Source organism: Dreissena polymorpha, chromosome 11, assembly GCF_020536995.1.
Source record: "Dreissena polymorpha isolate Duluth1 chromosome 11, UMN_Dpol_1.0, whole genome shotgun sequence".
NCBI classification, from domain to species: Eukaryota; Metazoa; Mollusca; class Bivalvia; order Myida; family Dreissenidae; genus Dreissena; species Dreissena polymorpha.
Window position 1 is genome coordinate 4,345,669 of NC_068365.1, and position 12,953 is coordinate 4,358,621.

The window sequence follows — 12,953 nt, forward strand, 5'->3', positions numbered from 1 at the left end:
TCTTAAAAAGTCAAGTGGTATAGGCACCGTGTTAAAGACATGTCAACATCATATCTGCATTGATTATACAAATCTTTGATAACAATATGTAATCTCAACTATATTTATAACTGCTCGATAAACCGTTACCAATTACTTAAACCCTAGACGAAGCATATGCAATATAATCGTAAATATTCATGCACGACCCAATAACAAACTTATCAATCCTAATATAAAAGAATATACATTGCACCTGGTTCCGAAATATTTCAGATGATGTCATGAGCAGAGGTTACTTTCCTAGCCAACGTGAAGAATGAGCTACAGAAATACACGACGTGGCATTTTCTACGGATCGCTTTGGTACCATGCCGTAAAAAAGGGTATGTTTTGTAGAATGTTCGTGTAAAATATTACATTTATATTACACAACCGCAGATGTGGTGTCTTTAACTTTGAAAAGAAAAAACTGTTGAAAATGATACATAATATGTATGTATTATTATTAATTAACTTTATAAAAAGAGACGAGAATGTATTCAATTTGTTCGCCCGATACAAGTTGAGCCTCGTCAATAAAGCTCGAAACTCGCCTTATAGGAGAAAAAGGCGGTCAATATGGAAAAACATGGCCAATACGGGAAAAGGTCGGCCAATACGAGATTCAGCCAATCAGAAACCAGGACAAACACGGCCTTTCATGAGAATCTTTCAAAAGTGGCAGTTTGATTCCTCCGCAGATATGTGTCGCGTTCTGAGAAAACTGGGCATTATGCATGTGCGTAAAGTGCGGTCCCAGATTAGTCTGTCACATGCTAATCAGCGACGACTCTTTTCCGCCTAATTTGGATTTTTGCTAAGAAGATACTTCATTTAAACGAAAATTAACATAATATTATAAATTTAATTAATTAAATTGTCAATAATTAATTGAATTCATATTGGATTTGGTATTGAGCTTCAGACAGCCGTATTGACATTCGGCCTGCGGCCTCAGGCCAATACGGCTGTCTTCAGATCAATAACAAAGTCAATATGAATTCAACTAATTAATAACATTATATTATTGAATTATTAATATTATAATGTTTAATTTATTTCATCTATTCGGAAGATAAACAGCGATTTGAAACAACTTTAAATGTAAAACTTTGTTTCTTTAACATTTACATGTATAAGCATGACTGAGACAGACGATTCAATAACCGTGTGAATAACATTTTTCAGGATCCCAAAAAATGAAAACGCCAGCCAATGGTTCATACACTACGAATACGATGAGATGACGTCATCAACGGTGTACAAAAAAGAACACGGGTCACACACTAGGCAGTTGTTCTTCAGAATCAAAGCCGACTGGTTGTACGGATAGTGAGCATTGTGTGAAGCGGATACATACATCGGATTACATAGCATACAGACATGCTTCGTGTCATTGGACAAATGTTTCAATATTTAAAGAAATTTAAATGTTTCATATACTTAGCGTTGTTAATTGGTTTTCTGTTGGCGTGTTTGGTCATCATTGGAGAATATCATCTAGAAACCCGTGATGTTAAATATGAGGAAAATATTGCACAGTTAGCGGATTTGTTTGATAAGGTAAGACACTTCTTTCATTATATCATTATTATAATTAAACGTATCACTAGTACAACAACTTCTGCAAAAACTACCTCGACTTTGAATACTTGTCTGTTCATATCAACATCATAATAACACCATCAGCACTTACAACGTCTACAACAAACGCAACACCTACTACAACTATCACTTATACTACTGCTTTTAGTCATAATAAAACCACTAGACTAACTATTACTACTACTTCTACTACTTCTACTTCTTCTACCACCACTACTACTACTTGCACTACTAGTTGTACTTACACCTCTACCTACTACTTATTACTATAACTACGACTTCTTAGACTTCTACTACTAAAACTTATACGACGCGACGACGACTTACTATTTCAACGACTGCTCTTACTGGTATTACTTCTTATACGACATCTTAAATTTAAATTAAAGTACCAATTACTAAGACTACTGCTATGTTGATGACGACGCCACAAGTTACTTCTGCTTTTCAGAGTTTTATATTAACTATTTAAACGACGAAAACTAATACTACTATTAATGCGACGACGTCTAGTTTATTACTATAACTTGTATGTCGACGTCAACTTTTTTAAAGACGACGATAGGTTTGAATACTACGTATTCGACAACTACACCTAATTCGTCGACGGTATATAACGAGTATTTACGCTAAACGTTTTTGTTCGTGATATTTTTTCGATTCCCGTTATAATAACAATTTGCAATGGCATGCAGAAATCTTTCAATCTCTATTTCATTTTCATTTATTGCTTAGTCTACGAATATTTAGGCGACACCAAATTATAAGTGCAACTTGGAAGCAATTCTATATTTTAGACAAGATGATTATTACTTATACGTCTTTGACGAACGCTGCTATTAAGTCGTCCAGAACTATAGCTATAAACGAGTTTATCTAAAATTGCTGTTGACTATTAGACGATAACAATAATTACTTTTACTTCGACGACTACTATCACACTTACTACTTACGAAGCTACAAATAGGTTAAAACTTTAACATCTCAGACTTCGAAAGCTGCTGCTATAGTGAGGACAAAACCTACATTGTATAAATATCACTTACTACTTTTTCTGTAACACATGCATCAAGATGACTGCACAAATGATTTGTTTAAAATCTTAAAATTTGCGTTTTGCACAGATTATAATCTTCTAAAACTGGCATTATTATTATCATTAAACAGTTGGCTAGATACAATGGTATTGTTCGTGTATGTATTACAGGCATGTGCTGACGCTTACGACGAATTATCAAAAGACGCTATGTTGCGTGCACAGATGGAAAGTAAAAGTAGGTACATGCTTCATTCAGACGTCCTCTTCTTTGACATAATGTACTCTGAAACAAACATACCAGAATTTATATATATATATATATATATATATATATATATATATATATATATATATATATATATATATATATATATATATATGTATATATATATATATATATATATATATATCCAGCAAATAGTACATGATACAGCTTTGTTTTACGTGTAATTAAACAGTTTTCACTATAATACACACGTTTAAGAAACCAATTAAAGCATTTTCATTGACAACATCGTCCTTACTTTTATAATGTTGTCAGGTTATGTAGAAAAAAAGACGTGTTCGACGTCAATTCTCGCCACAGTCAATTTGTAAAGGTTTTTGTATCTTTTCCGTAACGAATGAGAACTGAAAAATAATCTTAATCTATTCGTTAGTAAAGGCGTGTTATTGTAAACAGAATACCTGGTCTACGATAAGCTCAAACAGGGATTCGTGACATCCGTACCTACAATAAAACCAGCAGCACGACTTGTAGGAGAACCGATACATTCCTTGACCGGTATAAATATGAATAAATAGATAAATAGATAAATGAATATATCATTGATAAACTTTGTGCAGGCTGTGACTGTTCTGACTCTACACGAAGTAGTTTATAAATACCCGATAGTCATCGTCTTTAAAAAATTAATCATCCTCATAAAATATAGCATTTAAGTAAAACGCAACGATTATATATTTTGATTATTTTCAGGTCGGATATCAACAAATACCCGAGATACCGCGACAGTACAGTGCTGGTGCCATGAATGTACCAACGCATTTCTGAGAGACGGAGTGAGGTACCACAATGGGCGACTAATTGTACCTTTCGCGGGTTCTTACAACATCTATACCTTTCTTAGTCTGAGGAGCATCAACTACTCATCGGAAGAACAAGAAAGCCTACTAAACGGAACCCTTTTCAAACAAGCTATTTACAGATATGACGTCATGAGTGGTCAGGACGTGGAGCTGGTGTCGTCTGTTCAACCCCTATTTCACGCCAATCGTGCCTTCAGTACACCGCTTTCGAGATTGGAACAGCTGCATGTCGGGGACGAAATATCAGTCAAGATCAGTGGCATTTTTGAGGAACATGTTTGCACTGAGAACAGCTTCTTTGGATTGCACATGATCTGAGTAATGTCTTTAGATGAAACTGAGTAGCCACTGTTTTGCGACCATGTATTTCAGTCAAAAACTTAAGCTAACGACAACGATCTTTCTTATAGGAATATGTTGTTATAAAATCTGTTTCTTTGACATTTCAATGAAATACACGCCACAAACTACAACGATGCCCATCCACGCATTTGTTGTGTATGACGCTCACTCTTTCATCATTTGTTTTTTTACCAAACGTTTCATATTGACCTACATTAATTCAACTTAATCCAATGATAACTTCTTAGATGTCACAATGGAAAAAAAAAGATAAAACTGTTATTGTCATGCACGTTTCTTTTAGCTTTCCAATAGAGTCTAAATGTTTTTTTCGCTTTAGCTTAAGCATATTCCAACAAAAGTAATGACTTTACTTTTATACTATTATTCGTAATATTTAGCCAATATCAATACGCAAACACAAAGCCCAAATTTGTTAGCGAAAACTAGGATATCGATTGAATGGAATTGTTTTGTAGCTTGTGTTTGCTTTTGAACCCATAAACGATTCGTGTAATATATTTTTGATTTAAGAATTGCTCATTCAATTATAGCTGCACATCATCTAAAACATAACATCTGCTGTTCTGTGCTTTCTTTAAATCTCCGTTTTGTTTAAATTTCACTTCTTTATATTGTTAAAACATACCATCTAAATTTGTTATGGCTGTGCAAATTGTTTGTATATGAAACAATTTAACTAAATTTAAACCATTTAAAAGACAGACATAAACAACCGACCTTTTATAACCATATTGAGTCTTTTTTCTGAATTTCACGACGATGATCTGCATGATAACCTATATGATGCTATATCTCTAAAACTTTTAACAAAGAGGAGATGTTGTTGACCCTAGTTTTGGTTTCATTTCGTCGTGCCTCAGACAGTAATTGTTCTGGTGCTCTGGTCTGTATAATACCATTGAGTAGTTAAAGGCAAAACAATTGAAATGTTTTCTCTTTTCTGCATATACTTGGATTTGTGATGCTATGAGGTTATGTAATAATACTGACATGTTAAATGTTTATGCGTGTGTTATTTGTACATGGCGGTACGTGTGTGTCTTTTCTAGTACATTTGTTTTGTGAGACACTATTTGGCTAGTGGTTGCTTGCCATAAATAAAAGACCGCATTGAATAATACGGTTTCTCTTCTACTAGCGCAGCTTAAGTTTCACTTTATGTGTATTTTTTACGACAAAATAAGAAACGTGTATTCACTAGTTAAATAATAGATTTTAAAGCAAGACACATATTTATATATGTAATGGTCAAACGATATGTGTGTTTTATATGCATTCTCGGTATAGTATTAAGCTTAAAAGGTAGACGTAAAGAGTACATGTACTTATGAAACAGGTTGTTTGGTGTCTCAAAAAAATGATTAAAATGACAAGCGCTTTATACGAGTGAAGTAACGTACTTGCAATGTCAAATATGTCTAATTTTATCTTGAACAAACGACTGTACATGTCTATTTAAATTGTTTTAAAATGTATTGTGTTATCTTGTTAATAAATTTTCTGAAAAAAATGTATTTTCTTATATTTTCAACAAGATGACATCCACCAAATAATACATATATAATACAATCTTATTTATAGCATGTTCTTTATAAAAGAACACGTACATAACGTCATTGTTTAAAAATTAATTTAATAATGCTCTTCAGTAAATTAAGCGTTGTCTCATGTGAAAGTATTCTACCACAAACGTGAAATGATACCTACTTTTCAACAAAACGAGTGCGTTTTGAGATGAAATGCAAACATAAGAAAGAGAAAATACCAAGGTTTCAAACTAAGTATGTCTTAATATATGACCTATATGTATGAAAGCAATATAACACCATTTATAACGGAGATACAGCCGAAAATACAAACATACATTTAACCAGATGTATATAGTTTGTCACTGTAAGCACTATTTTAGTTTATAGTTCGGTTACATTAAAGCTTAAGTCTTAAATGACTTTCTCAATAAGCGGAATACTGATGATATTAATACAAATAGTATCATATTATAATTTCCTGTGAAACAATACAAACAGCTGTTTTAGGCTGCAGGCTGTTGCACACTACAAACCCGATACTGTATAAATGGGTTGGAAATAAATCAAAAGGGCGGAGCTTGGCTGGCTATTAACGTGGCCATGAAGTTAGATTGCATTATTCCCCTCGATAGAAAACCGAATGAGACGCGGCACGTTGGCGTTTAAAGAAAATAATCTCAAAATTGTATGCATTATATACCATAACCAACTATGGAATGAGAAAGATGTCAAAAATAATGAAATTTTAATTTGCAAATTACTATAACAATACGTTACAAATTATATATCAATATGGATAATTTTGAGAAAACGTTTCCGATTTCGATTTTGAATGGGCGCCAATGGTTCCAGACAGTTTCAAAATTGATAAAATAGATTGTCTGACCACAAGATCGTTCCGGAGATACACATTAACATCACGATTTTGCCAAATTCGCTTGTATGAACCATCCGCGATTCTTCTGAAGATATATACATATATGTACATGTTCAAATATATAAACCAATATAAATAAACAAACAAATGCTATTTTGAACTCGCTAATATGCCATTGTCGTATTTCTGAAAATAACAGCAGCATCCGATTGGTTATTATTATTTGAAAATGAGTTAAGAAGGATAACTCTTGATATTCCATAATTATACAACATTTTGAATTTAATCCCTTTAAAAATAAACATCTTATAGTCCGCAAAATGTGCACCAAGCAAAGTTCACTATCGTTGTTGCCATAAACCGAACACAATCATTTATGTTAAACAAAAATAATAAATAAATATATATATATATATATATATATATATATATATATATATATATATATATATATATATATATATATATATATATATATATATATATATATATATATATGTATGTGTGTGTGTGTGTATTTGTCATAGGCTACAGAAATCAGTACAAACGAGAAAAAATCACATTCTTGTTTTTTGTCATTTTGTAAAAGATGAATGCAAGCATAAGTCAAATCCAAAATTTTGAGTTTCTTTCTATAATATTTTTTTAGATATTGAATTTTGAACACATGCTACGTTTATACGATCTTATAGCTAAATAATGGTTTTCTATATCAAATGACATTGACAACAAACTCTTTTGTAAATACAGTATACATGTATTAATCGAATAGCATTCACACACACATTCAATGCATTAGCTACACTGACCATGATTTTTTTCATATTATGTGCGAACAAAAGCAATCATTTGAATACAGCGATTGCTATGGTAACGAATTTACACTAAATACATTAATTTCATTAAAATTGTTTACATATCAGGAAAAAAAAACTAAATATTTACGTTTTTGTCAAATATATGATAAAACTGCTTATAGCCAATGATCTTTATTTCAACATGGTGTTTATTTAATACATAGTAACACAAAGAATCTAAGAAAATAGGTTGAGTTAAAGTGCAACATGTCCTTTTTTAAGAAAAGATCCACATATTTTACAGTGTTTTGATTTCAATCCATCTAAGACTTTGCACAACGTAAACATCATATATGTAGTTTAATAGTGCCATACATATATGCTGGTAAAAATGTTAATGTACAGACATTTTGCTGATGGTAACCATGGTTACCATGGCAACAAATAGATAAAATATCCATTTTTACTGTTTTGAACAGCAAAAACACCTAATTTTATTAGTAAATTCTTTCCCATACATATCAAACATGAAAAAGAACAACATTATTTGACCAAACAATTTAACTTCAATTTGTTTACGAAACCCACATAGTAAAACCGCCATAAATAAACACAAATAATAACAACATGTACTTCTAATTCAGAACAATTAAAGATGAACATGTATTATTTTTAAGGCATTAAAAGAAACCTTCTATAAATCAGTTAAAATAAACATAATACCATTATCATATAAATATAATTAATTCCATCAACAAATAAGTACATGCCAAAATAATGTTTCCATAGCAACCAACGTTCTTATTTTATATGTAAATGGGTTTCGCAATCATGAGTATGATGAGCTTCAACAAAACTTATATATTACTACCTGTCAATATAAATGAACACACATGGACAGTGGTTTATTTATATGGCTAAATGTATTGACAAACTTTATAAAACATGTTTCAAGATATACAATTTTACATTAATAGCATCACATCATAAGTTTCAATTTAGAAAATACCATGCCACAGGCCAATTTAATATTTAAATTTTCACACTAGTAATTGTTGCTGAAACGTTCACCAATGAACAGTTTATATGGTAAACAATAACATATAACTTGGTAATCAAAACAAATAATCTAAGGCTATTTGACAAACAGGATCATACAATTTTCAACCTTAAAACAAACAAAGATAGGACAGGGCACATGTTTTTTTACAACTTCTGAGTTACACAGACAGTTTTTGTTTTTTTTACTTCGGCTTGGGACAGGTAGATTGTCTAATGAGGTCTGATTTAAAAAGACTGCCCTATTTCCTCATAAAGGTACCATTGTCAGGCGATACTGAGTCAAGGTCCTTTAATTTAGGCTGGGCAAGACTGGCTAGACGTTGATGGTAAGAGGTCAGCACTCTCTAAAGTTTAACAAACAGTGAGTTTCAACTGTAGATTTTTCACTTGTTTTACAAAATATCAATCCTGGTTTACCAGCATCAATGAGGAAATGTTGGTACTTTCAAATGTTCTTCAAGGGTATGAACAACTGGGCAAGAAAAGTTTTCCAATCGTTTAGGTGCACAGGCTTCTCCAAATCACCAATCATGTGCGGCACATTAAGTCAAGACCTTGAGGAGGTGGATACAGTCTCAGCAACAGCTTCGATGGTCTCTGCATCACAAAGTGTGGAAAAGTGTGAGGCATGAACATTGGTTAAATATTACAGAGCTTTATTTCCTTCTTAGAGAATGGCAGTTTTTCAAACATTTGATAAGCTTGTGACTCAAATGTTCACAATTTAACTATTTAACTAAACTATTTTTTCACAATTTAGAACAGTTCTCAACTCATTTTTCACAAAATGGGGGGACAAAGGCCACTTCACAAACATGGGGAAAAGTCCATGTATTAAAAACATTTCTTATGAATACCGGAAGTAATAATTTTTCCAGTGCTCATTGCAATATGTATACTAACATTATCAGATGGTAAATCATTATCTACTGATAATTATATACCTACACTTTGACTTCCATAATCCAAAATGCCAATCAGGCTAGAACTTGATGTGGCCGCAGTCACCATCATCGAGTATCTAATTCGAGTGTGCAGCCCTAATTGAAAATGGAAAGAATATTTTCATATCGTTTTCACAATCTGTAAAAAAACTAATAAACTTAAACACAAATAGTATGTATATTCTAAGCCCTTCTTATTTGTTAACCAAACAAAAAGCATTCCCAAACATTTTTAATATCAAATATTCCATTGATTAATATGAAATCTATTTTAACATAATTATATGTAAAAAAGGAGTGATTTTATTTTTTTTCTCACAAATTTTATCCTTTAAGATGCAAAAATGGTACAAAGTTTTCATGCAATAACATTGTATGCATAAGTAAAAGTTCTTACCAACACTAACTTTCCACAATGCATACCAAAGTACACAGTTGTTCTTATTTTGTTCAGCAGTTGTCAAAGTAGAAAACTGCCTCTTCCTCCCCTAGGCCATAGTGATGAAGCTAGAAATGCACATAGCTTACAACAGTGTTGGCGCCTTTCCCGGGTGATTCACCCTCAATCGCCAAGTAAAACACCTGGTTTCCTGCAAAAGAAAAAGAAATGAAAATAAGAGCAAACTGACTATAATTATTATTTGATACAGAAATATGTATTTCATATTTCACCTAAAATAATGACAGTCAAACCAACACATTTTTGCATATTTAAGAACAATATGGGACATGTAACTGATCTAGAAATTAATAATCACACCTCCCTGTACCTTAACAGCAAACACCAAAGACTTCACATTGTTTCGCAGTCTTGAAGTAGTTTGGTCCAACCTAAGATTTTTGTTTTTAAAACAATTGTCAAGATTGAAAAGATAAATATCTTTCACTTTAATTCATAGCCATATAACAAAATAATGCAATAATAATAATTATCATTAATAATAATCATAATAAATAAGTGTATTTAGAGTTTCGTAAAGTCTGAGCGTTATCAAGTGGGCTTTAATTACTAAATCCAATTCATCCAAGTGAGTTATGGCAGTATTGTCTAAAAGAGATTGCTTGTTGAAAGTCAATGACATCGCTGCACGGTTTGTTATGAAATGAATAACAGCCACATGTTAGAATTTGGAATTTGTTTTGCTTTTCTTGTTTCTTTAACTGTTAAAATCAAACAAAGAATTCTCAATAGGGACAGACACTCCATCTGTCTCATTTAGCGCGGAATCCTGATAATTCTGTTTCTGAACAGTTTGACTCATAGTTAATGTCTTCATCAGAATCTGAAAAGGGGACATTTTCATTTTAATAGTTCTAATACATGGCTTGTTATATTATCATGTATAATGCTTGATGGTCTGTTTTGAAAATATTAACGTCAAGTTGTCAACCAAATTCAAATCTTCAATAAAAAATATCATCCTGGCCCTGTGAGATTTCATATGGGATCGTGCTTGCTGAACTTTCTTGTGACATATTTACAATTAAAATAAGTGCGCCATAACATTTTGTAACCAACAACAAAGTTTTCGTAGCGAAGTATTTTACTTCCGGGTTAACAGTTTCATTTTCAATGTTCTCTAAATACGACCATTGTTTTCCAAAATTAATGATTGTAAAGTTTATTAAAATATCTTACTAGATTTTAACTACGATCCTTCAATTGAAGAAATTATTGTCAGGATTGATTGACAATTTATTCCAAAGAAACTCGCAAACAAACGGTGAACAATGTCAATGCGTAGGCTAATTGACATGACGCCTTATCAGTGATCGCTCCGCCCACTTAATCACGTGGCTCAGCGGTAAGAAAACCTAGACAAGCTAACACCAAAATGGCTTCTTTGCCTATAGACTGCATATAGATTTACGCGATATTCCGGATGATTTTATGGACTTGTTTAACACCATATTACACTTGTAAAGGGATTGATGCCATTTAGTTATTCTGCAAATGCAAAAAATATACGATTAAAGAGAACATCAGTTATTTATAACGGGTAAATCGGTACATTAAACACGTTCTCAAACGCTTACGCGCTTACCGAAATCGAACCCGTTATTACGTGTAATGGTGGTATTTGCAATAAATTAACACTTCACCGGTATTTACCCGTGTTGTTAACAAAATTATTACCGAAACATTCTCCCCTACCCGTGTATTTGACACGAAATAGCGCTTTATAACTGGAAATTCGGTGAGGTTTTACGCGCTTTCTGACGCCGGTTGGGTACCTCAATCCTACATGTTATTGCGTATACAAGTGAAAATAATCATATTAAACATTGCTTATGGGACATTTATCAATCACTATAATTTAAAGCGCAAAAACAACACAGTAAGTTTGGACATTGTCTGATATAACATTAGCGTCGTACGAAATGGAACACGGTCAGGCTATTATAAATTAATAAGGCTACCAATATCAGACGCTCACGCAGGTACCGACTACCCCGAAGTTACCGCATTTATTGGTTAACTAATATCAATAATAATAACTCTTTTACAATAGCATTTATCGATACGTCTTTATTAAAATAATAACAAAATGGTTTTCACGTGTTTCTGACACACACAGAAACGCGATTTTTAACGGGGATTTCGTAAAGTTACACGAATTGGGTACCAAAATTCTCAATTATTTTACATGCACACGTGACATAATACATACTTAATAATGCTTAGTTATAGCTTATATGACATTTCAAGTTTGTGAAATAAATTAATGTTTTATAAAGGGGATCTCGGTAATTCTTGAAGCTTCCACTCGCTCTTGTCAAGACCGCATTGCCGCGTTGGAAATGGTATAAATTTAATTCATCTAACTTATCTTTCTGGATACCAAATGTCAGAGTTGCATTAACCCGTTTTACACCGTTTTTGCCATATTTCATTTCCGTTTTTTTATCCGAACAAAATAAACGAAACTCGTTTAAAAAATGAGATCTAGGCTTTCGAGCTCCTAGTGTGGATTAAAAGCGTTTATTGGTGACACCACATGACTGCAAATGTGTAGATACCGTTAATAAGATAATATATCACATGTCACCTTCAAATAACATGTATGATGTCAATTAAGTGCATTACTATCAGAGTAATAAAACACAGCATGAATAAGGCTTCATGCTGGGTTTCAGTTCTCGTAAAGTAATGCAGATGAACATGTCTATGATACGGTTAAGCGATATACCCGATGATTTTGATGAACATTTTTGCCGTATAGATGCTCTCTACGTCAACGAATTCAAGGAAGAAAATTTGCTAACGAGTCGTACATTGACTCTGTCCGAATTTTTAGGGTTGACAATGTTGATGTTCAGTTGTTCGTGGGGACGACCGCATGCCTTTATCCATCTCTTACACTTCTCAAGATCTTTTTTCGGCTTTGGAAACGAAATAAATTCAATGTCACCATCTAATCTGTCAGGCTATCGATTGTCCGAGTTACATAATCCCCATTGACACCGTTTAACCATTTTTAATCGTTTTTTTTAAAGAGGAAAACAAAAGAAACTCGTTGAAATAAAAGTGAACCTATACATGTAGCTTGTCTTGAAAATGGCGGACAGGTCGTTGCTAACGAGTGCGCCCGATTAATCGATCGCTGATTGGTGGATCAATTC

The 12,953-nt window shown here is 32.6% G+C and overlaps 1 protein-coding gene and 1 long non-coding RNA gene across 2 annotated transcripts; one reads left to right on the forward strand and one right to left on the reverse strand.

Moving 5' to 3' along the window:
* Positions 1 to 563: 563 nt before the first annotated feature.
* LOC127851583 (uncharacterized) lies at positions 564 to 4,240 on the forward strand. Its single transcript, XM_052385420.1, has 5 exons — positions 564 to 760; positions 1,210 to 1,584; positions 2,834 to 2,900; positions 3,348 to 3,449; positions 3,645 to 4,240. Exons 2-5 carry the CDS (start codon positions 1,405 to 1,407, stop codon positions 4,070 to 4,072), a joined length of 777 nt encoding a protein of 258 aa, XP_052241380.1. The 5' UTR covers positions 564 to 760; positions 1,210 to 1,404; the 3' UTR covers positions 4,073 to 4,240.
* A 4,558-nt stretch (positions 4,241 to 8,798) lies between these two features.
* LOC127850158 (uncharacterized) lies at positions 8,799 to 9,907 on the reverse strand. The gene is made up of 3 exons (XR_008035087.1): positions 9,727 to 9,907; positions 9,334 to 9,425; positions 8,799 to 8,982 (listed from the first exon to the last, which is right to left on the reverse strand). It is a non-coding gene; the product is annotated as an uncharacterized LOC127850158 (long non-coding RNA).
* Positions 9,908 to 12,953: the final 3,046 nt, after the last annotated feature.

Excerpts from the sequence above, each read along its gene's own strand:
- LOC127851583 (XM_052385420.1), top strand. The coding sequence starts at position 1,405 with ATGCTTCGTGTCATTGGACAAATGTTTCAATATTTAAAGAAATTTAAA. Across the intron at positions 1,585-2,833 it reads TAGCGGATTTGTTTGATAAG|GCATGTGCTGACGCTTACGA; the intron begins GTAAGACACTTC and ends TATGTATTACAG. Across the intron at positions 2,901-3,347 it reads TGCACAGATGGAAAGTAAAA|AATACCTGGTCTACGATAAG; the intron begins GTAGGTACATGC and ends TATTGTAAACAG.